The sequence below is a fragment of the Petromyzon marinus genome, unplaced genomic scaffold, assembly GCF_048934315.1.
Source record: "Petromyzon marinus isolate PM22_M1 ecotype Great Lakes invasive population unplaced genomic scaffold, UKy_Petmar_22M1.pri1.0 PM_G_Scaffold_36, whole genome shotgun sequence".
Taxonomy (NCBI): domain Eukaryota; kingdom Metazoa; phylum Chordata; class Hyperoartia; order Petromyzontiformes; family Petromyzontidae; genus Petromyzon; species Petromyzon marinus.
Window position 1 is genome coordinate 22,337 of NW_027422939.1, and position 25,254 is coordinate 47,590.

The window sequence follows — 25,254 nt, forward strand, 5'->3', positions numbered from 1 at the left end:
TGTATACACACAGTGTACACACACACAGTGTACACACACACAGTATATACACTGTACACACACAGTGCACACACACACAGTGTACACACACACAGTGTACACACAGTACACACACACACAGTGTACACACACAGTGTATACACAGTGTACACACACAGTGTACACACACACAGTGTACACACACAGTGTATACACAGTGTACACACACAGTGTACACACACACAGTGTATACACACAGTGTACACAAACACAGTGTACACACACACAGTGTACACAAACAGTGACACAGCGACACACAGTGACAAAAACAAAGATACAAAGATCCCCCATATAGCCTTAGACTATAGGAGCAAGTGCTGTTAGCGAGCACCTATGAAGGCCTGAACGGTACACGAGGGGGTGGGTCCCCAGCACCACGCCCGACCGCCTTTGTCTCCCTAGTGGCAATGTTTACACACCGCACCAGGTACTCATTTTAGGCTGAGTCGACCTAGGGGAAGCCCGGGACCGGTTCAGAAAATCGTCACTGGTGTTGGCCGTGAGCGGGAATCGAACCCAGGTCGCCAGGTTCATAGCGCAGCGCGCTAACCGCTACACTATCGCTCCCCACACACAGTGACACAGCGACACACACACAGTGACACAGAGTACACACACACAGTGTACACAGAGTGACACACAGTGACACACAGTACACACACACAGTGTACACACACACAGTGTACACACACAGTGTACACACACACAGTGACACACAGTGTACACACACACAGTGTACACAAACAGTGACACAGCGACACACATAGTGACACACGTGGTGTCAATAAAGTTACAGACACCACGTGGTGTCAATAAAGTTACAGGAACCGCGTGGTGTCACTAAAGTTACAGCCACCACGTGGTGTCAGTAAAGTTTACAGCCACCACGTGGTGTCAATAAAGTTACAGCCACCACGTGGTGTCAATAAAGTTACAGCGGCCTAGAGGGGCGGACCGCGAAGCCTCGGCGAAAACTTCGTGCCGGTAAAACCCCTCACACCCCCTAGGCAGGGATCCCCTTGACCCCTCACACCCCCTAGGTAGGGATCCCCTTGACCCCTCACACCCCTAGGCAGGGATCCCCTTGACCCCTCACACCCCTAGGCAGGGATCCCCTTGACCCCTCACACTCCTAGGCAGGGATCCCCTTGACCCCTCACACCCCTAGGCAGGGATCCCCCTGACCCCTCACACCCCCTAGGCAGGGATCTCCTTGACCCCTCACACCCCCTAGGCAGGGATCCCCCTATGGGTAGTGTTGAGTCTATGGGACAGTGCTGAGTCTATGGTGCAGTGTTGAGTCTATGGTGCAGTGTTGAGTCTATGGTGCAGTGTTGAGTCTATGGTGCAGTTTTGAGTCAGTGGGCAGTGTTGAGTCTATGGTGCGGTGTTGAGTCTATGGTGCAGTGTTGAGTCAGTGGGCAGTGTTGAGTCTATGGTGCGGTGTTGAGTCTATGGTGCAGTGTTGAGTCAGTGGGCAGTGTTGAGTCTATGGTGCGGTGTTGAGTCTATGGTGCAGTGCTGAGTCTATGGTGCAGTGTTGAGTCTATGGTGCGGTGTTGAGTCTATGGTGCAGTGCTGAGTCTATAGTACAGTGTTGAGTCTATGGTGCAGTGTTGAGTCTATGGTGCAGTGTTGAGTCTATGGGTAGCAGTGTTGAGTCTATGGTGCAGTGTTGAGTCTATGGTGCAGTGTTGAGTCTATGGTGCAGTGTTGAGTCTATGGTGCAGTGTTGAGTCTATGGGCAGTGTTGAGTCTATGGTGCGGTGTTGAGTCAGTGGGCAAACATACAAAATCAGCAGGGGATCAAATACTTTTTTCCCTCACTGTAGTAGAGACGAAGGGACAAAGGGGTGTATCTACTTGATGTATTTTTGGTAAGCCGTATAATCTTGGTGGCCTGGCAGCAGAAGGTTTCAAAGATAACTGTTTGGTTTGATCAATTAATGTGGTTGAATCAGAAATGATTTTGGTTTGTATGACGAGGCTGTTGGTGGGATCTCTTTTTATTTTTGTATAGCTACCATCATTGAGTAATTCTTGAATTTTGTTGTTATATTCTATTTTATCCATGATGACAGTGGCGTTGACCTTGTCGGCTGAGAGGATGACAATGTAATCCCTCTTTTTTTAATTCATATAATAATCAAATTTGATTATTTTTATTTATTTATTCTTATTTAAATATAATCAAATTTGCTTAGTTAAATTTTAAACGAAATGTTATATATTTATTATTTGAAATAATCAAATGTGATTATTTGTAAGTTTTATTTATTATTACTTTAAAATATTAAAATTAGGTTATAAAGAAAGGCGAAATTATTAATTAAATATTTCTGCCTTTATTTATTATGTAAAAGTGATCGAAATTGGGCAATTATTTTCATATTTATTCATTATTATTTAATAATCCAATTTGATTATTTTAACATATAATGTATATTTGTTTATTATTTAATAATAATTACATTTCATTATTTTAGTTTATACATTTTTATTTATTTATGCTTATTTTAAAAATAATCAAATTTGTTTTTTTTAATTTATTCTTATTTAAAAGTAATCAAATTAGATTATTTTTAAGTTATTTTTATTTATTTATAATGATTTTACAATAATCAAATTTGAGTACTTTTATGTATCATTTTTATTATTATTTATTTAATATTATAAAAATATAATCAAATTTAATTGTAGTCCGAGTCCGACCTAGGGGGAGGCCCACGACTGCTTCAAATCTCCGTCGCCGGCCCCAGTCGGCCGAGAGAGGCGTCACGTGACGAGTGGCTGTGGGGTCACACCAAGCCGCGCGAACATCGCCAGAGGACACATCGATCCGAGAATCGATGTCACGCGTTGGAATCGCCCCGCCGCCGCCGCCCGCTGCTGCCGCTGACGCTCGGCGATCCGCGCAGTCGTCGATTTTAGCGACAGGATCGCGAATCGATTCCCTCCGGCGCTCCACGCCATCACGACGATGTTGACCACCGCCGCCTCCGCCGCCCGGCACGCGGCCAAGCGCCTGGGAGTCAATGGCGAAGGCAACGACCGCGTCCAGGCGGGCGCGATGGTGAGCGTCAGTGACGAGCGACTTGACGAGGTGTTTTTATAACGAGAAGATGTTTATTTTACTCCTCGCCCAGAGCCTCGTTGTGAGGCCTGGGCCAGAGGCTTCACTCAGGCGACGTGCCACCACCACCACCAGCCGTGTTTATATTATTTAACGTGATTGTTTAGCTTTGTAACTCGCAGATTCCAGTGCCGTTGCGAAGAGCTTCTCGTTGTTGGTGTTGGGGATGGACCACGCGGACCACAGCATCGCTAGGCTCTGCTTACGTTCAGTAAAACGCGTTTTGGTAAACGTGGATTTCGTGTTCGTTAACACTTTGGGCTATTTCCAGTGTAATTTTTTTATACGGCGTTTTCTCTTCTAAGGGTGTGTATTCTCTTTGCACTGAACTAAAATAATAAAAAAATATGAAACAATAAAAACATTACTCATTGTTTTTTTCGGTAAAGTCACGTATGTAGAAATACAATAAAATTATATTAAAACAGAAAACAATCACGACGTTTCGATCACAACGCAAGCGATCTTCATCAGGTGTCAAGAACAAATCACGGAGGTAAATACAGCAAAAGATGAGAGACGAGAATTCAACAAACCTGAAACAACATTACGTGAAGCACATCCAGTCAGGCCAACGACACAGTTAGACACTTCCTGGCGGACCACGAATAAAAACATTGCCTACCAGGAGAGATTCGTTCATGAGGCTATCCACATATACAAGCACAGAGACAATTTCAACCGAGAAGATGGATTCTGGCTTAGCAATCATTGGAAGGATTTGATAAACCATTTCGGGTCTTAATTGTTCACGCTTACGGTGGCTTTCAGACCGCATCCATTATTTTCGTCTCCCCCCTCCTCTTTTCAGAACATAGATGGACTCGTCCATCTGAACAAACTCTCAAATCGCTCTCCGTGGTGCTGACGTTAAAAAAACGCCACTTTTATTCAAATTTTCTTGCTGTGGTTTTCACACCTGACGATGATTGCTTCTTGTGTTGCAGTCAAAACGTCGTGAGAATTGTATTGTTTTATATTTTTATTATTTTATTGTTTCCCTTCTACGTGGTGACTTTACCGGAAGAACCAAGAATATTAATCCCTGCAGTCACGAAAGCTTTAAATCAAAAGTTAAAATACTAATTAAGTTAAAATACCGATGTGTTAAATGTCCCACGCGATGGCGTCGTGGGGTAGCTCTTCGACCCTCCCCAATGTGATTAAAAACTTTGCGGAATAATAAAACTTTACAGCGTCTACAAAAGCGCACCTGGCGGTGGGGGATGCGAGTTCCAGAGTTTGAAACTCGAGGGCCGTTTAGATTTAAAGTTAAACTCGCGAACGTTCTTAGCAATTACTGAAATGATGGCACTGAGCTATGGACATTTTTTGCCAAACGGATGCAGATTTAAAAACCCCTTTAATGCAAGTGTCTGCATCTGCTCCGATATCACTTGCCGGCGATGTTAGCCGTGGCTTTATTTTGGTGATTTTGAAAAAGTTTTATGGTTTGGCCATGTTTGTTTTGTTGTAGTATGGAGTTAGACTGATGGCCTTAATCTAAGTTGTCTTGTGGTTGTTGTTGTTAGACTTGGATCCCACTGGGATTTTTGCACACAGCGTTGGTGTACGGTGCTATTTCAAGGATTATTTTGCTGTTTTTTCCTGGATTTTCTGTTTGCACAGTCAAATAATCACTGTAAGATGTTTTTCTTGTTCATGTTTTTGTTTGTTGCGGTTGCACCCGATTCAAGAGCCGAATGGCTCACAGGGCTATACCAAATAAATGAAACTGAAAACTGTCTTCTCGGTATAGGAGGAAACAACAGCTTTGCACAATAGTCGTGTTGAGTTTGCTTCCTTGCCGACGTGCACAGGACACGTTTGAGGACCCACACAAGCCCCCACCGTCGGCTGTGGTTCACGTGCGGGGACTCTTGGACACAGCCCTCGAGTCGGACCTCGTGGAGGCCGTGCGGCACTTTGGCCTAGTCAGGTGACCAGTCGGTGGTGACCGTTGCCCGCATGGGGAAGGAAGCTGTATTATTATTATTGTTGTTTACCGAAAACACCAAAGATTAATTCCTGCAGTCACGAAAGCTTTGAACCAAGTTTAAACCGCCTCTACGGGGAGGTATAAGGTCTGTATCTTTGTGTCTGTCTTTGTGTTGTCTTGTGTTGTCTGTGTGTTGTCTCTGCTTGTGTATCTGCCTTTGTGTCTGTGCTTGGATTTGTTTCTCTGTGCTGTCTCTGCCTGTGTGTCGGTCTTGGTGCTTCCGAATGTTTGCTGCCGTGCTCCACTTTGCTCTATGCATACCTCATGCTAAAATGTCCCATTGTCTCTCAGCCTTGCCTTCTCATGCTAATATGTCCCATTGTCTCTCAGCCTTGCCTTCTCTGCCTATTTAAGGCGACTTCACTGTGTGCTTGTACCTGTGCTGGTCCGCTCTACTTGAATGTCTATGTGTGTGTGTGCCATCTGTATCTTAAATTTCATACTTAACTTGCAATTTAGCAATCTTTGAAATAACGTAATCAACCAGGCTTTGCGTTAATTGTGTTTTGACCGACCGTCTGTGTTGCTTTATTTGGTTTCCAAATTCTGCTAAACTCTTGTTTGTTTGGTATGCTTCTCTCTCTGTGTCCCCTATTGTGTCGGTGTTAGTTCCCCCCTACTTGGGTGTCTGTATATACATCTGAGGTTATGTGTCTCCCCTCTCTCGTAAATTTAGCTCTTCTGTACCTGATGATGGCTGCTTGTGTTGCAACCGAAACGTCGTACGCTATTATGTTATTTTATTATTTCTTATTTATACGTGACTTTACCGAAAAAAACAAAGATTATTGTTATTATAGTTGTTATTATTATTGGTGTTATTATTGTTATTATTATTGTTGTTATTATTGTTGTTATTGTTATTATTGTTGTGGTGGTGGTGTTTGCGGACGTGGAGTGAACTTGGACCTTGGAAATTCGAATATTACCGATTTTCGCTTCGACAACTCAAGAAATTGCATAACACGAAAATACTCGATGGTTCTTAAGCACGGGGTGGGAGATGCCCTTTCTGGGGGCGCAAGACATGCCAGATTATTTTTAACAAGGTAAATCATCGAAACACATTGAGCACGGGCACGTAAACACCGCTACTTTGTTCCATCAAACCTCTAAATTAATAAACATTGTACGTTTTAAAAAAAATATTGAGAACCAAAGGGGGGGTGGCAAGGCTGCAGGTTAAAGCTCAAGAACCACTTCCGTAAATAAAAAGCCGTGGCCGCGTGTGGCGGTGGACGAGAGGGCGCGGTGTTGCCCACGTCACGGCGTGATCGGCGACGCCGTGCGTGGCTTACTCGGGGCCTTTACAGCCTGAAGTGACCAAACAAAAACTGCTTCATCTTCTTTGGGGTTCTTTCGGTAAAGTCACCACCGCGTAGAATGAGAATAAAATAATAAATTAATAAAACTTAAAATAACACGATAAAATTCTCACGACGTTTCGGGCTACAACACAAGCGGCCTTCATCAGGTGAAGGGACGAGACTGCCAAACTGAAATGGGACAGTCTCGTCCCTTCACCTGATGAAGGCCACTTGTGTTGTGGCCGAAACGTCGTGAGAATTGTGTTATTTTATTGTATTATTTTATTCTCATTCTACGTGTTGGTGACTTTACCGAAAGAACCAAAGAAGATTAATCCTTGCAGTCACGAAAGCTTTAAATCGAAACAAAAAACCGTTTGTTTTTCAATTTTTCCAAGTCACGAATTCCCTCCGAATTAAAGTGCCGCTGCTGCTTTTGTTGTGCCGTCTGACAAAAGCGGCACACGTTCAAATGTGATTAGTAACCGTGTTAAAAATTAATATCTTGTATTGAAATGGTGCACACATACCTTGTTTATGTACGTTTGAAGAGGCTTCCTTTATCAGGTGATACATCGACAGAAGAAGACTACATTACCCTCAAGATGTATTCTAAATCTAATTATATTGTTACAGTACATTCAATTCCAACGCACTACACTGCCAAACTGAAATGGGACGTGGCATCTAACCTGCATCCAACCAGTCTCCACTCCGTTGCATGCATTGAAACATTTCTTGAGATCAAATGAGGTGACTTGGAGCAGACCAACCTCGTGTTTAACATCAACAACAGGCACGCATTTTAAAGTCGGCCACATCTTTGAATAACGGCACTCGTTTGAATCGCTCCCTCCGTGCAGCTACGTGGTGATGATGCCCAAGACGCGGCAGGCGCTGGTGGAGTTTGAAGACCCGGAGAGCTCCCGCAGCTGCGTCGACTACTCGTCCACGGGCTCCGTCTACGTGTGCGGGCAGCCGGCCTATTTTAACTTCTCTACCAGCCAGAAGCTTTGGCGCCCTGGCGTCCCGGGGGATAACGGCAACAGCAACCACGTCCTGCTCTTCACCATCCTCAACCCCATCTACCCCATCACCACGGTGGGCATTGTTACGCTCACAGCAGCTGGACATTCACTCGTGAATAATTTGTCGGGTGTGCCATGCGCACACGCGCGCACACACACGTGTGTTTCATTTTTACGAGTGAAATTATGTCCGTTTTGGATTACAGTGAATGGCTTTGCTAAGGAAATTACATCGATCCTTTGGTTCATTTGAGGCAATTGAAGTCGTGTTTTTTGTTTGTGCTTTGAAGTCTACCAATGGCATTGAATAAAAAAAATATATATAGACCTAATGTTGATTTTGGAAAGCGTTGATGTCCTGTATGGCTCGATCTTAAAAATTCACTGGAAAAAAAGCTTTTCAAATTTACTTGGTAATGCGTGCAAAATCACCTCGCTGCGTTTGTGTGCTCCATGTGGTCCTGCAGGATGTGCTTTACAACATTTGCAAACCATTTGGGCCTCTGCAACGCATTGTGATCTTCAGGAAGAATGGCCTGCAGGCCTTTGTGGAATATCCTTTCAACGAGATGCATAACCGTAACGACATGTCCGCCATTCACGTAATTTTACGTGTTATTTTGGAGATGCTAAATGTATTGTTTTTAAAATGAAATGGTCGTGTTTTCCTTAATTTTTGGCCACGTTTGTTTCGGTTGAGAGCGCCGAGAGAGCGAACTCATCTCTGAATGGAGCAGACATCTATTCGGGCTGCTGTACTCTTATAGTGGACTATGCGAGGGCAAGTACAACCGATACTTTGTACATTCACAAGTGTGTGCACCACAACCTGGGTTTTTTCACCCGCAGACCAAAGATTAATTTAATATTCTGAATTGACCACTTTGGTGAGCAAATAATGCTGAATACACACGGCAATTCATTGCCAGATGAGGGCTTCCGCACTCGACGCCTGTTGTGGGGTTATTTGACTTGTGTGCGGGGTAAAGGAGTGTAGCATATTTTGTGGCAGCATAGAAATACAATGCACCCAGTGGGTTTTACAGCTGCCCACCACACAGCCGCACAACCTACAACAACCCATTGTGCATGACGGTCATCCTTGCCGTTGTCTAAAGTCAAACTTTTCCTAATTGATATTACCGTGAGGGTGGTTCTCATCTGAGCCAGTGCCCTGAGCCAGTTAGTGGAAAATTCGCATCCAGTGGGAAGGGTAGAGTTGGTTTTTAATTCAATTTTATTTGGTGACGGGTGATTAACATTCAGCCATAGGCTGCTTTGCGAGACCTGCAGAGTACTTGAGGGGAGATGTTACATTGTTAGCAGGAAATAAAATTACAGAACAGTAATAACGAATGCATCATTTTCATAACGGGGTTATGGCACTTCAACATTTTTGAGGTATACGATCAAGGCTAACGCTTCACAGTACACGAGGAACACCGCGAATAAATAATACCAAGTTAGGCAAAGCATGCCAAACTTATGTGCAATTAAACAAGTTTGGAATTTAAATAGGCCACCGAGGGTTAGCAATTTTTATCTGCAAACACGAAGGGAGCTTGTTCCAACGAAGAGGGATAATCAACACGTGATCTTAAAAAAAAAACGGTGGCAGAATGGCCACTGTTTCCCACAACTCCGATAAGCACGCTTTTATTTCGATTTAAAGCTTTCGTGACTGCAAAACCAAAGAAGAAGCACGCTTTTGCTACGTACGGCGCGAAAGTTTAGCTTACCGTTGACTTCCTACGTGTGGCAGCTTTTATTCATTCATCTCCCAGGAGGTGAAGGGTTGCGTTAAGTACCTCGGTTTCACCGCAAGTTGCATGCCGTAATTGTCTCGGGGGTAATGACTTGCTTAATAATTATTATGCTTGTACATTTTAAATGGTTCTAAAGTTTCGATTTAAAGCTTTCGTGACTGCAAGGATTCATCTTCTTTGGTTCTTTCAGGTAAAGTCACCACCACGTAGAATGAGAATAAAATAATAAAATAACACAATAAAATTCTCACGACGTTTCGGCCACAACACAAGGTCGGGACGACAGGTTTCTTCCTGATTTAAAACTTTCGTGACTGCAGTAATTCATATTCTTAGTTTTTTCGGTAAAGTCACGTTGAAGAGAAACAACAAAATAACAAAATATATATAAAACAATAAAAAATTCTCACGACGTTTCGACCATAACTCAAACGGTCATCATCAGGTGTGTCGGTTTGCATGATCAGGTGTGTCGGTTTGCATGCAAACCGACACACCTGATGATGACCGTTTGAGTTATGGTCGAAACGTCGTGAGAATTTTTTATTGTTTTATATATATTTTGTTATTTTGTTGTTTCTCTTCAACGTGACTTTACCGAAAAAACTAAGAATATAGGTTTCTTCCTTTCACCTGAAGAAGGCCACTTGTGTTGTGGCGAAACGTCGTGAGACTTTTATTGTTTTAGTTTATTATTTTATCCTCATTCTACGTGATGACTTTACCGAAAGAACCAAAGAAGGTTCTAAAGTTATATAATTTTTTTCCGAGCATCTATGCCCTATATGCTGGCCACGAATAATGTTTATCTTTTCCCCCTGCTGTGTCCTCTTTACAGGCGACGCGTCTGAATGTGTTTAAAAATGACTCTGAGACCTGGGACTTCACCAACCCTGGCCTCAAGCAAGGTAAGACCAATATTGAGCATATCAGAGCCGCGCTCTCTCGACAGCTGGTGGTGGTGAGCCCTCGGTGTGTGGGGGGGGGGGGGTGACGTTTTTAACGCAAGGGGTGGGGGGTGTGCACGGCGTGATGAAACAGGCATTGACTATTTCTGTACGCAGCCGGCTTTGCCGTGTTATACTTGAAGATCCGTGGCCAAGTAGAGGGGGAAGTTTGGAGCGTTCTCAAGAGGATAATGCAGCTTCTGCACTTGAGATTTTGGTTGCAGAAAAATGTCACACCTGTAGACACTTGGTTGTCTTGAAGCACATTGGTGTACTGTTTACAATCTACAGAACTTGTCTTCTTTGGTTCTTTCGGTAAAGTCACGTAGAATGAGAATAAAATAATAAATTGATAAAATAAAATAACACAATAATATTCTCACGACGTTTCGGCCACAACACAAGCGGCCTTCATCAGGTGAAGGGGGCGAGACTGTCTGGTAGGACAGCGCTGGAGTGAGAGAGCCACGTTCAGATCACGGCTTTTAAGCTGTGTGAGAGGAACAAAGAGACTTGACAAAGGAATTAGCATAAAATTTAGCATTGAAATGGCTGAATGATTAGCTTGTGACTGGTCACAGAAATAGCTATGTTAAAAGTTAAAGCATACACATCCGCAGAGGCACCCATTGTTAAAAGGAATTAGCATAGAATTTAGCATTGAAATAGCTAAGTTAAGGCATACACATCCGCAGAGGCACCCCTTGACAATGGGATTAGCATAGAATTTAGCATTGAAATGGCTGAGTGATTCGCTTGTAACTGCTACAGAAATAGTTACGTTGAAGTCAGAGCATACACATTCACCGAGGCACTTAGTACAAATCAAACAGGAGAATTTAGCATTGAAATAACTAGGCGAATTTAGCATTGAAATAACTGGGTGATTTGCTAGTGACTGGTCACAGAAATGACTACACATCTGAGCTATTCACAGTACTATATAGTGAACCAATAAAAACTAAAATATAAATTACCTTCATGTTATCAATAAACTCTATATTCTCCAATCAGCTAAGCTACCAACCATAAGTCGTTATATATCACAATGCTATATGGCGAAAAAATGGGTGGATTCTTACCCTCAAATTTCCGTACCACGGATAGCTACGGGCCCCGTTCAGACGGACGAGTTCGTCCATGGTCGGAACAGAGGAGGGGGAGAGAGACAGCTGCGAAGCCCTAGTATACTCCATGTTGTAAACCATACCATTAACCGTGGTGTGAGAGGTATTAAGAGGCAATGCTGGCGAAAGAGCTGCGGTCTGAAGGTCATCGTAAAATTACAATTAATTAAGAACAGAAATGATTTAACACATCTTTCCAGTGGTTACTAAGCCTGAATCCATCTTCTCGGTTGAAATTGTCTCTGTGCTTGTATATGTGAATGGCCTCATGAACGAATCTCTCATGGTAGCCAGTTGGTTTGCAAAGAACCTCCGTCTTGGAGAAGTCAATGTCATGTGAGCCCACTGAATTGTAACAGTGATCTGCCACGGCAGAGGAGTTCGTCTTACCGTGTTTCAAGTCTGCTTTATGTTCGCGGATGCGGTCCGAGATATGTCTTTTGGTTTCTCCAATGTAGCTACTACCACAGAGGCACTTTAGTTTGTAAACGCCCGGGTACTGTATGTCTGGAAGAGCATCTTTTACAGATGGAACTAAATCATGGATTTTGTGTACTGTGTTGAATCGGACCTGGATCTTGTGTTTATTCAGGATTTTGGAGATCTTTTTAGTGACCCCTGCAATGTAGGGTAAGGTGATGGTTTTGAGTGGCTCCACAAGAGGATCCTTCTTCATGACTGGAGTGATGGCTTTGCGGATTGTGTAGTCGGAGTAGCCATTAGCCCTGAGAGCCTGGTGTACGTGCTTGAGTTCACTGGTAATGTGTTCCTGGTCGGAAATGCATTGGGCTCTATGGTATAGAGCAGGGGTCGGGAACCTTTTTGACTAAGAGAGCCATGAAAGCAAAAAATTTGGAAATTTATTTCAGTGAGAGCCATATAATATATTTTAAAAGTGAATTCAACTAAATGTCAGTATAATAAGCCTCTGAATTTATTCTTTTAAATAATGTTGTTATAACACTCACCATTAATGCGACTTTTGGTGCTGCATGGATTTGCTGATGTCTTTGTAGTCGGGTTGGTACCTTGTAGTCGGGTTGGTACTTGGTGAGGTTAAGCTTCATGCAAGCGTTGAGGCTTTCATCCGTTAAACGTGATCGTAGGTTGGACTTGATGTTTTTAAGATGTGAGAATGACTTCTCACATGCATACGTAGATCCAAACATGGTCAATACAGCAATACTCACACGCTGCAGTGTGTGGTATGTGACAGGAAGCGCGTTCCAAGTTTTGAGAATCAGCTGGTCTTCGGGTTGGAGTTTTTTCATTTCTGTCCACATGTGCTTGCTCGCCAACTCCGCTTTCTGTCGTGTGATTCTTTCCAAATCTTCATTCAGTGACTTGAACTTATTCACCCACATGTCTGAGGCCTTCAGGTCAGCCACTTCTGCTTCAAAATCTCTGACGGAGACACCAGGGATGTAATTCAGGTCGGCTGTGTTCAGTGAACACTCGTTTGGATGGGTGATGAACTTAAAAAGACGAGTGTGCTCACGAAATTCTCCAAAGCGTGCTTTGAAGGACTGTAGGAGACTGGATGTGCAGCCAGCTAGCTGGTGGAGATCAAGGTTTTGAATGGGCTCACTTGCTGTGCATGCATCTTTAAATTGGCTCAGTTTTTCAAAATGTAGTAAACGACCTGTTTCAAGATCCGTGATGAAAAGCTCCAGCTTGTTTTCAAAAGCAAATACAGCTTGTTGAAGGGATAACACTGTATTTCCAATGCCTTGCATTTTCACGTTGAGCTGGTTCAGATGTTCAGTCAGATCTACGAGATAGTAAAACTTGAGGAGCCACTCGGTGTCGGCTAGCTCAGGATGCCCGACGCCTTTCATTTCAAGGAAAGTCCGGATTTCGTTCAGGCAAGCCGCAAAACGGCTAAGCACCTTCCCTCTTGACAACCAACGCACATTGCTGTGCAAAAGCAGACCAGGATAGTTATTTACAACTTCATCCAGCAGTGTTTTAAACTGGCGATCATTTAAGGCTCGGGCAACAATAAAGTTGATCACACGAATGACCAGCGACATCACTTCGCCAAACTGCCTGTCACACATCTGAGCACAAAGTGCCTCCTGGTGTATAATGCAATGGAAACTTAGGATGGGTCTATTTTCATGTTCATGGAGAAGCGCCACAAATCCTTTGTTTTTCCCCACCATACACGGAGCACCATCAGTACACACTGAGAGAAGTTTATCCATAGGTAGACTTTTTTCTTGAGCAAACTCCATGAAAGACTTGAATAAATCCTCACCTCTTGTAGACCCTTTTAATGGCAGAACAGCAAGACTTTCTTCGCGCAGTGTGTCACCAACAGCATATCTTGCAATCACGCTGAACTGCGACAAATGGCTCACGTCTGTTGACTCATCCAAAGCCAGAGAAAAGAACGGCGCTGCATTTATGTCCTTCACTTGCGTTTCCTCCACTTTGTTTGCCATCACGATGGTACGATCATGAACAGTTCTTGCCGACAGAGGCATGTCTTGTATCCGTTTGATTATCTTGTCTTTGTTCGGAAGATCATCAAAAAGTTCATTGGCTACATCCAGCATGAACGTTTTAGCATACTCGCCATCTGTGAATGGTTTTCCATTCCTCACTATTGCTAAAGAACCAGCAAAGCTAGCCGAATTATAGTCACCTTGCCGGGTCCATACGCGGAGTTGCTGCTGGCTAGCTTGCACCCTGCTCAGAAGCTCTTGGCACGCTTTCTTTCTGCTGTCTCCCGCAGGGTATTTTGATGCAAAGGTAGCGTGGCGCGTGCCGAAGTTCCGCTTTACATTCGACCGTTTCAACGATGTAATTTTGTCATTGCAAATTAGACACACCGCAGAACCCGCTCTCTCCACAAAGGCGAATTCTTCGGTCCATTCGTCCTGAAATGTACGATACTCGTCGTCTTTTTTTCTTTTCGCCATCTTCTTCGTCGAAGGGTTAGCTTTGAGCTAATGACCGAGCAGACGCAGTCTCAGACTGATTCAAAAGGGGGCGTTTACCTGTTTTACCCAGCAACGGCAAACGTAGGCCAGTATCATCCAATTAAAATAATGGACAATTGCTCCTGCAGCCCTGAACAGGACATGCGCAGTGAAAAATCGATGGATGGATTAAAACAAGTGAGAATATTTTGTTTTATCTGCGAGCCATATGCAATCATCAAAAGAGCCACATCTGGCTCGCAAGCCATAGGTTCCCGACCCCTGGTATAGAGTCTTGATGAGGCAGTTCTTCTGGGATGGATGGTGGTGGGAATCCGGTTTCAAGTAAGCATCTGTATGGGTAGCTTTCCTGTAGACAGAGTGGCTCATTGAACCATCATGTCTCCTTTTAATTAAGACATCCAGAAAGGGTAGTTTGCCATCTTTTTCGACCTCCATGGTAAATCTGATGGCTGGGTGTATGGAATTGATGTGGTCGCGGAATTGGTCTAGAGCAGGCTGGCCATGTGGCCAGATGACAAAGGTGTCATCAACGTACCTCTTCCATAAGGTCGGGCGTAGAGTGGCAGTCTGGATGGCGTCAGTTTCAAATTTTTCCATGAATACGTTGGCTACAACCGGAGATAGGGGGGAGCCCATTGGGGTGCCCTCAGTTTGTTTGTAGAAAGTTCCATTCCAGGTGAAGTATGTGTTGGTTAAGCAATGTCTCACCAGGGGGGGTACATCAGTATGCAGTCCTTGATGAACCAGGTCTTCAATGATAGCGATGGTGTCAGGTACTGGGACTTTGGTGAACAAGGACACCACATCAAAACTGACAAGCAGGTCGTTTGGGGACAGGGAAATGTCTTTGATTGTCGATACCAGGTGAGTAGAATTTAGTACCGCAGAGGTGGTTTTTCCAGTGAAAGGTCGCAGTATATCAGCCAGAAAACGTGCCAGTTTGTAGGTGGGGGAGCTGATAGTAGAGACGATGGGACGAAGGGGTGTATCTTCTTTGTGTATCTTTGGAAGGCCATATAATCTTGGTGGTCTGGCAGCAGAGGGTTTCAACAAGAACTGTTTGTTCTCATCAATTAATGCTGTTGAATCAGAGATAATTTTGTTCGTTTTTGTGACCAGGCTGTTGGTGGGATCTCTTTTTATTTTTGTATAGCTGCCATCGTTGAGTAGTTCTTGAATTTTGTTGTTATATTCTGTTTTGTCCATGATGACAGTGGCATTGCCTTTGTCGGCTGAGAGAACGACAATATCATCCCTCTTTTTTAATTGAGATAATTCAAAACGTTCGTCTTTGCTGATGTTGCTAGGTGGCAACTTAGCGTTTTTGAGGGTTGCAGCGATTTCAGATCTTGCTACGTCTGCAGAGATGTGACTCAAGCCCTTGAGTGCAACGTCGACATGGGCAATGATATCATTAACCGGTAAGTGTCTCGGTGTGACAGCAAAGTTTAGACCTTTAGCTAAAACGGATTTCAGACCATCAGAAATGGAACTGTTACTGCGATTAATTACGACTTTGTTGACGTCTATCTTTTCGGTGTGTGGATCCGATTTTTTGCTGGAGAGGTGATTGAATTTGGAAATCAAATTGTCCCTACATTTGTTCGACATAGTGGCAGCCGAAGAGGTAGTCATTGTCTACATGTTCCCAATCCGATGTAGACATTGTTGCTGTCAATTTTAAGTGTGATTTGTAGAGTGTCTTGTCTAACTGATCGAGTTCGGTGCGTGTAAGTCTGATTTTTTCCGAGATAAGAGCGAAGCTAGTTCTAGCTAGAATTCGTTTTGCATTGAGAGAAGTTGCAACAGCAGAGGTTAGTGTAAATGCGGTTGGTATTACCTTAGAGTCGCGGCATCTCTTCAGAAAGGTGAGTGACTCGATTAGTTGACCGCATCCGCGAACATAAAGCAGACTTGAAATACGGTAAGACGAACTGCTCTGCCGTGGCAGATCACTGTTACAATTCAGTGGGCTCACATGACATTGACTTCTCCAAGACGGAGGTTCTTTGCAAACCAACTGGCTACCATGAGAGATTCGTTCATGAGGCCATTCACATATACAAGCACAGAGACAATTTCAATCGAGAAGATGGATTCAGGCTTAGTAACCACTGGAAAGAACCAAAGAAGATGAATCATTGCAGTCACGAAAGCTTTAAATCGAAATTTAACCGCCTCTACGGGGAGGGATTCCACACATCCTTAAGATCATTCAACAGACTTCGGGATAAGAAGGCTCAACTAATCGAGTCTCTCACCTTTCTGAAGAGATGCCGCGACTCTAAGGTAATACCAACCGCATTTACACTAACCTCTGCTGTTGCAACTTCTCTCAATGCAAAACGAATTCTAGCTAGAACTAGCTTCGCTCTTATCTCGGAAAAAATCAGACTTACACGAACCGAACTCGATCAGTTAGACAAGACACTCTACAAATCACACTTAAAATTGACAGCAACAATGTCTACATCGGATTGGGAACATGTAGACAATGACTACCTCTTCGGCTGCCACTATGTCGAACAAATGTAGGGACAATTTGATTTCCAAATTCAATCACCTCTCCAGCAAAAAATCGGATCCACACACCGAAAAGATAGACGTCAACAAAGTCGTAATTAATCGCAGTAACAGTTCCATTTCTGATGGTCTGAAATCCGTTTTAGCTAAAGGTCTAAACTTTGCTGTCACACCGAGACACTTACCGGTTAATGATATCATTGCCCATGTCGACGTTGCACTCAAGGGCTTGAGTCACATCTCTGCAGACGTAGCAAGATCTGAAATCGCTGCAACCCTCAAAAACGCTAAGTTGCCACCTAGCAACATCAGCAAAGACGAACGTTTTGAATTATCTCAATTAAAAAAGAGGGATGATATTGTCGTTCTCTCAGCCGACAAAGGCAATGCCACTGTCATCATGGACAAAACAGAATATAACAACAAAATTCAAGAACTACTCAACGATGGCAGCTATACAAAAATAAAAAGAGATCCCACCAACAGCCTGGTCACAAAAACGAACAAAATTATCTCTGATTCAACAGCATTAATTGATGAGAACAAACAGTTCTTGTTGAAACCCTCTGCTGCCAGACCACCAAGATTATATGGCCTTCCAAAGATACACAAAGAAGATACACCCATTCGTCCCATCGTCTCTACTATCAGCTCCCCCACCTACAAACTGGCACGTTTTCTGGCTGATATACTGCGACCTTTCACTGGAAAAACCACCTCTGCGGTACTAAATTCTACTCACCTGGTATCGACAATCAAAGACATTTCCCTGTCCCCAAACGACCTGCTTGTCAGTTTTGATGTGGTGTCCTTGTTCACCAAAGTCCCAGTACCTGACACCATCGCTATCATTGAAGACCTGGTTCATCAAGGACTGCATACTGATGTACCCCCCCTGGTGAGACATTGCTTAACCAACACATACTTCACCTGGAATGGAACTTTCTACAAACAAACTGAGGGCACCCCAATGGGCTCCCCCCTATCTCCGGTTGTAGCCAACGTATTCATGGAAAAATTTGAAACTGACGCCATCCAGACTGCCACTCTACGCCCGACCTTATGGAAGAGGTACGTTGATGACACCTTTGTCATCTGGCCACATGGCCAGCCTGCTCTAGACCAATTCCGCGACCACATCAATTCCATACACCCAGCCATCAGATTTACCATGGAGGTCGAAAAAGATGGCAAACTACCCTTTCTGGATGTCTTAATTAAAAGGAGACATGATGGTTCAATGAGCCACTCTGTCTACAGGAAAGCTACCCATACAGATGCTTACTTGAAACCGGATTCCCACCACCATCCATCCCAGAAGAACTGCCTCATCAAGACTCTATACCATAGAGCCCAATGCATTTCCGACCAGGAACACATTACCAGTGAACTCAAGCACGTACACCAGGCTCTCAGGGCTAATGGCTACTCCGACTACACAATCCGCAAAGCCATCACTCCAGTCATGAAGAAGGATCCTCTTGTGGAGCCACTCAAAACCATCACCTTACCCTACATTTCAGGGGTCACTAAAAAGATCTCCAAAATCCTGAATAAACACAAGATCCAGGTCCGATTCAACACAGTACACAAAATCCGTGATTTAGTTCCATCTGTAAAAGATGCTCTTCCAGACATACAGTACCCGGGCGTTTACAAACTAAAGTGCCTCTGTGGTAGTAGCTACATTGGAGAAACCAAAAGACATATCTCGGACCGCATCCGCGAACATAAAGCAGACTTGAAACACGGTAAGACGAACTCCTCTGCCGTGGCAGATCACTGTTACAATTCAGTGGGCTCACATGACATTGACTTCTCCAAGACGGAGGTTCTTTGCAAACCAACTGGCTACCATGAGAGATTCGTTCATGAGGCCATTCACATATACAAGCACAGAGACAATTTCAACCGAGAAGATGGATTCAGGCTTAGTAACCACTGGAAAGATGTGTTAAATCATTTCTGTTCTTAATTAATTGTAATTTTACGATGACCTTCAGACCGCAGCTCTTTCGCCAGCATTGCCTCTTAATACCTCTCACACCACGGTTAATGGTATGGTTTACAACATGGAGTATACTAGGGCTTCGCAGCTGTCTCTCTCCCCCTCCTCTGTTCCGACCATGGACGAACTCGTCCGTCTGAACGGGGCCCGTAGCTATCCGTGGTACGGAAATTTGAGGGTAAGAATCCACCCATTTTTTCACCATATAGCATTGTGATATATAACGACTTATGGTTGGTAGCTTAGCTGATTGGAGAATATAGAGTTTATTGATAACATGAAGATAATTTATATTTTAGTTTTTATTGGTTCACTATATAGTACTGTGAATAGCTCAGATGTGTAGTCATTTCTGTGACCAGTCACTAGCAAATCACCCAGTTATTTCAATGCTAAATTCGCCTAGTTATTTCAATGCTAAATTCTCCTGTTTGATTTGTACTAAGTGCCTCGGTGAATGTGTATGCTCTGACTTCAACGTAACTATTTCTGTAGCAGTTACAAGCGAATCACTCAGCCATTTCAATGCTAAATTCTATGCTAATCCCATTGTCAAGGGGTGCCTCTGCGGATGTGTATGCCTTAACTTAGCTATTTCAATGCTAAATTCTATGCTAATTCCTTTTAACAATGGGTGCCTCTGCGGATGTGTATGCTTTAACTTTTAACATAGCTATTTCTGTGACCAGTCACAAGCTAATCATTCAGCCATTTCAATGCTAAATTTTATGCTAATTCCTTCGTCAAGGCTCTTTGTTCCTCTCACACAGCTTAAAAGCCGTGATCTGAACGTGGCTCTCTCACTCCAGCACTGTCCTACCAGACAGTCTCGCCCCCTTCACCTGATGAAGGCCGCTTGTGTTGTGGCCGAAACGTCATGAGAATATTATTGTGTTATTTTATCAATTTATTATTTTATTCTCATTCTACGTGACTTTACCGAAAGAACCAAAGAAGATGAATCATTGCAGTCACGAAAGCTTTAAATCGAAAAATCTACAGAACTTGGTCGATGTCACAGGAAGTTATTTGAAACGCCACTCCCCTCTTCTGTATCAAACATGCAATCACTGCAATTGTGTAGAGCTGGTCAAGGTTATTTTCGTTTATACCTATCTTCTCCATATATATAAAAGGCAAAGTTGTGATTGTGTGTGTCTGTTCAAAATGTTTAGCGTACTTCCCGACATGCAACAAACTGGAAATTTGCCATGTGGGTACTTTCCAGACTGTACACCGTGCAAACATTATAAAAATACACTTTTTTTCTGGGGGGTGGGGGGGAGCTCAATAATGCACTTATTTTTTGTACGGCAAGTGAGCTGTGACGTCAAATCTGTCACGTGACCCGTAGTGTAGCGGTTAGCGTTACGCTGCGCTATGAACCCGGCGACCCAAGTTCGATTCCTGCTCACCGCCACCGCCGGTGACGATTATTTTAACCGGTCCTGGGCCTCCCCTAGGTCGACTCAGCCTCAAACGACTAACTGCTGTGGTGTGTGAACATCGCTACTGGGGAGACAAAGACGGCCGGGCGTGGTGGATCCAAGTCCCGGGCGAAGCCGGGTAGTAACAGCTAGCGCAACATATAACTAAATAATCTTTGTGTTTTTTTAGCCCATGCTAAGCTTGCGTAGTTTACTCTGGGCAGATTGGTTTTAAACTCGTGCCCGTGTACTTTGTTTTTCTAGTTTACCCTTCAGAACAATGTGGCAGTATAAGTGAATGTTGTGAAGAACAGGATTCACAAGGAGGCATGTGGCTGCTGGAGTGTTCAATAATCCATTGGATTCATTTTTATGTTACCATTAAAGCTGTTGCCCTGGTACTGGACATGCGATAGACATTGCCATTAAGTTGGTGGCGTTTTAGATTTTGATCAGCTTTGAAGATTTTCCCAACGTCAAGTGCATGTGGCCCATAGGCGGGTACTCGGTTGTTCGGGGTGTATCAAGGCTGGGCATTATAACACTTCAGTGTAAAACCTTGCATTGCGAGCATAATTCGTTCCGGGAACGTGTTTGTAATCCAAAGCGCTCGTACATCAAAGCACTCGTCTATCAGTTGTGTGATCACGTGACTCACGGCAGTACAAAGTGTGTCTACACGTACACTGCTCGTATTGCAAGACCTCGCTCGTTTATCAAGTTAATATTTATTTACAATTTTAGCTCGTCTTGCAAAACACTTGCAGACCAAGTTACTCGCAATCCAAGGTTTTACTTTTATATTTAGATTTACCAGGGTGTGTGTCTGTTGGATCAGAAGTAGGTGCCAACTTTCACTGGCATATTTGAGGTGGACATTGCACGTTGCGTTTTTATATTTTGTAGGGTTGAGAAACCTTGACTGCATTATGTGGTGTCTGGATACTAAGCGGAGAAGCTTAGAGGATGTCAGAAAAGCCGATATTTACGATTGAAAATATCACTTATTATAAAGTAACCCTTTTAATTTGGTACGATTGAGCCTGAACAGGAAAATGTATCTTTGTCCCGAGTACATTGTGCGTACGCACAGATATTAGTTTCCGAAGAGGTAAGTCTCGCCACTTTATCAAGGGAGCTTCAGGGACACGGTGCGGTTTGATTTTATCGCCAAATTTCCGTAAACGCTTCGAAGAGTATTTTCCTCACTCCAAACATCAACGCTACAAGGAGCATCTGCGAGCATTGCCGCACACAGAAGCACACGGAGGCAATTTGCAAGCAACACACGAGCAATCAAGCGCCCGGCAGCCAACAGCCACCGACGTGAACGGCGACGACACGAACGGCGACATTGGCGACATCCTCGTCGGCACTTGGGAGGCACCGGGGACCAAGCAACCAACACGCCGCCGCCGCTGTGACACGCACGGCCGACCCGCGCCCCCCACGCCTGCAGCGCCACGTCACAGAACACTCGGCGCAGCACGCCGCATCCGCTGCACCGCAACCGCCAAGTGCCGCTTGGCAGAGGCCATCGGATAACCCGCGTCCAGCCGCAGGCACCGGGGGGACACGGCGCTGACAGACCGGCAAAGTACCGGCATCGCCGCGAAGAAGCCGGGAACGACAAAAGCCCGCATTCACCGCGAACGGGACTTGGAAATAAACCGAACGGAACGCGTGCCGATGCGTTTGGGGCTTAAAATCGCTCCGTTGGTGAGAATTTACCTCGACGCTCGTACGTTTAGACTGCCTTGCTAAAGTTTTGTTTGCAAACGAGGCTTTTTACATTGCAGATGCCAGACACAACGCATTTCGCATCGGTTTATAAGCGGCGATCTTTTTCATTTTAAAGGTTTGTAAGGCCCCGTCGCCCACTTCAATTGTCCCAATTTTAAGCCCCAAACCAAAAAGGGTCGCCGGAGAGCGAGAGGTGCGGTGGCACGGACAACGCGGGGGGGTCCATTTGTGCCGAGCGTGACTGCTGTTGGCGCAGGAAAGAAGGCGCCGGCCTTTCTGTTGCATCCTCCTCGCGATGGGTCGTCAGCCGCCGCCCGACTCTGGGCAACTTTGTGTTCCCGTCGAAGCGTAGACTGGGTAAGAAACGAGCGGGCATCGCAGGCGGCAACCACGGATACTCGCTGACGCCGCACCTCGGAACAATTTGTCGCGTGCATCTGTACACCTCCAATAAAAAAAATTTCTTCTTCTTGCGATGAGCGTTTCTTTACGCGCTGTATTTTGTATGGTGCTCGTTATTTATGTTGCGCCGTGTGAAATCTGCATTTTAAAAATACCGCCGATTGTTTTTATCGACAGACGCAGCGCGCCGCCTTGTGGAATGTGCCCGGAATTTCTTAATGTGTTGGTAGTGTGAATGTTCTGGGTGCAGAATGATTTTTTTGGATTGTCATATTTTGTGCAGCAGTGAGCGCTTATGTTTCCCGTGGGTGAATTTGGTGATCGTTTTTTTGTTTGTTTTCAGAGGACAATGCAGTGATGCCAGCGAAGCAAACGTCTCTCCTTGGCGACCATCCCAAAGCACACGCTTGCGGTGGTGGCGACTGTGGAGGTAATCCCCTTGTTGCGAATGCTATAATTTCGGTTTCCTTCAGCTTGCTGTCAGATTGAAAGAACCTGCTGCCTGTTGAGAACATTTCTTATTTGGAATTAGTGTTAAGGTGCATCCTAAAAACCTTTTTTTGCGGTTAACAATTGCAACGTACGAGTTGCTTTGTGTTTTAAAGAGACGATATTTCCAACAGTTATCAGATGTATTGGGTATTTAAAACAAGCTATGCTGAATAAGAGCTCTAGCTTGGTGGGCCTCAACCTAAAATAAAAACTAGTTTAGTCTATTCCCTAGGCAACTGAGTCTTCTGGACCAATGTTTTCCAGTGTCTCCAAGGGGTAGAGTGGTGAATCCTGGGTAACCTGATCTTATAGGAAAGGGCACACGTGTGTGTAAGATGATGGCTGTGGTAAATCTGTTTTTCAGAGAAGTTTAGAGAGTTTCAGCTAGTTCACGATGCGTTTCCCCCTCTTGTGTGTTTGCGTCACAGGCCACCAGCAGCCACCGCCACCGGGCCTCGACTACGGACCTGGCGGCGACGGCATGGGCATGGGCGGTGGGGGAGGAATGGGCATGGGAGGAATGGGCATGGGCAACCTGGGTGGGCCCCAGGGCCAGCACGTGCAGGCCATGATGAACCAGCAGGCCGGCAACAAGGTCCTCATGGTGTACGGCTTGGATGCCGAACGCTTCAACTGCGACCGCGTGTTTAACATCCTCTGCCTCTTCGGCGACGTGGAGAAGGTGCCTTCGCTGGGTGTTGCGCGCGCCTGCTTTGAAATGAGTCCCCGTTTTTTTCCTTCCAAAGGTTCAACCGCGGTGCAACGCGTACGCACGCGTGTGGTGCACGTCGTGCGCTCATCGTGTTATATAAAGTGGGAGATTCACACGACCAAATTTGTTCACCGGTTGACAACATACACATTTGCTCTTTTTTCTTTACAAAAATGTACCCAATGCGAAGTGTTCTTTGTGCATGTTTTCTAATGGCCCCTCAGCCAACACTTCACATTTCAACGATGCGTTACAACGAAACTTGTAGATATTTTCGTACAAGATTGCGCGATGCTGAACCGTGTTACGGGTTGTTATTCTTGTAGGTTAAGTTCCTGAAGAGCAAGCCGGGAGCCGCCATGGTCGAGATGGGAGATCAGTACGCCGTGCACAGGGCGGTTTTTCACCTCAATATGTCTCAGATCTTTGGAAATAAAATCAACCTCTGGTGAGCCGTTTTGTTCCCGTGTTAAAATGGTAAATGTAACTCGTCATATCCTGTTAATGTAATTGGATACTGCTTTCCCTTTAGAGAAGACAACTTTAGTAAATATTTAGTGCAAGTGGCTAAATTTTAGGACGGTGAAAAAGAGAGCTGATAAATACCGTGAACGAAACACTTGTCACAGCTCACGAGGACCCCGATGACTTGCTGTCCAGAGCCTTTTTTGAAGTGGCGAAACGTGAAATTTGGATTCTAGATTTGAAGCTTTACGGAGAGGGCCTTTATTGAAATAGCGAACGTGAAATTTGGATTCTAGATTTGAAGCTCTACGGGGAGGGTTTTCACCTATCTGTTAGAGCAGGGGTCGGGAACCTTTTTGACTAAGAGAGCCATGAAAGCAAAAAATTTGGAAATTTATTTCAGTGAGAGCCATATAATATATTTTAAAAGTGAATTCAACTAAATGTCAGTATAATAAGCCTCTGAATTTATTCTTTTAAATAATGTTGTTATAACACTCACCATTAATGCGACTTCTGGTGCTGCATGGATTTGCTGATGTCTTTGTAGTCGGGTTGGTACTTGGTGAGGTTAAGCTTCATGCAAGCGTTGAGGCTTTCATCCGTTAAACGTGATCGTAGGTTGGACTTGATGTTTTTAAGATGTGAGAATGACTGCTCACATGCATACGTAGATCCAAACATGGTCAATACAGCAATACTCACACGCTGCAGTGTGTGGTATGTGACAGGAAGCGCGTTCCAAGTTTTGAGAATCAGCTGGTCTTCGGGTTGGAGTTTTTTCATTTCTGTCCACATGTGCTTGCTCGCCAACTCCGCTTTCTGTCGTGTGATTCTTTCCAAATCTTCATTCAGTGACTTGAACTTATTCACCCACATGTCTGAGGCCTTCAGGTCAGCCACTTCTGCTTCAAAATCTCTGACGGAGACACCAGGGATGTAATTCAGGTCGGCTGTGTTCAGTGAACACTCGTTTGGATGGGTGATGAACTTAAAAAGACGAGTGTGCTCACGAAATTCTCCAAAGCGTGCTTTGAAGGACTGTAGGAGACTGGATGTGCAGCCAGCTAGCTGGTGGAGATCAAGGTTTTGAATGGGCTCACTTGCTGTGCATGCATCTTTAAATTGGCTCAGTTTTTCAAAATGTAGTAAACGACCTGTTTCAAGATCCGTGATGAAAAGCTC

The 25,254-nt window shown here is 44.4% G+C and overlaps 1 protein-coding gene across 7 annotated transcripts in view; it reads left to right on the forward strand.

Annotated features, from left to right (window-relative positions):
- Positions 1 to 925: 925 nt before the first annotated feature.
- Positions 926 to 25,254, forward strand: part of LOC142915867 (heterogeneous nuclear ribonucleoprotein L-like) — a 29,216-nt gene continuing 4,887 nt past the window's right edge. The window contains exons 1-10 of one of the 7 annotated variants that reach the window (XM_076061495.1): positions 926 to 1,023; positions 2,740 to 3,142; positions 4,993 to 5,111; positions 7,342 to 7,579; positions 7,974 to 8,059; positions 8,191 to 8,287; positions 10,111 to 10,180; positions 22,744 to 22,830; positions 23,321 to 23,574; positions 23,931 to 24,052. In XM_076061495.1, coding sequence (XP_075917610.1) covers positions 3,020 to 3,142; positions 4,993 to 5,111; positions 7,342 to 7,579; positions 7,974 to 8,059; positions 8,191 to 8,287; positions 10,111 to 10,180; positions 22,744 to 22,830; positions 23,321 to 23,574; positions 23,931 to 24,052 — 1,196 coding nt within the window. In that variant the 5' untranslated portion in view covers positions 926 to 1,023; positions 2,740 to 3,019. Of the gene's footprint in view, positions 1,024 to 2,739; positions 3,143 to 4,992; positions 5,112 to 7,341; positions 7,580 to 7,973; positions 8,060 to 8,190; positions 8,288 to 10,110; positions 10,181 to 22,743; positions 22,831 to 23,320; positions 23,575 to 23,930; positions 24,053 to 25,254 lie in introns of those variants that run through there. The other 6 variants (XM_076061496.1, XM_076061497.1, XM_076061499.1 and 3 more) reach the window with 6 other exon arrangements.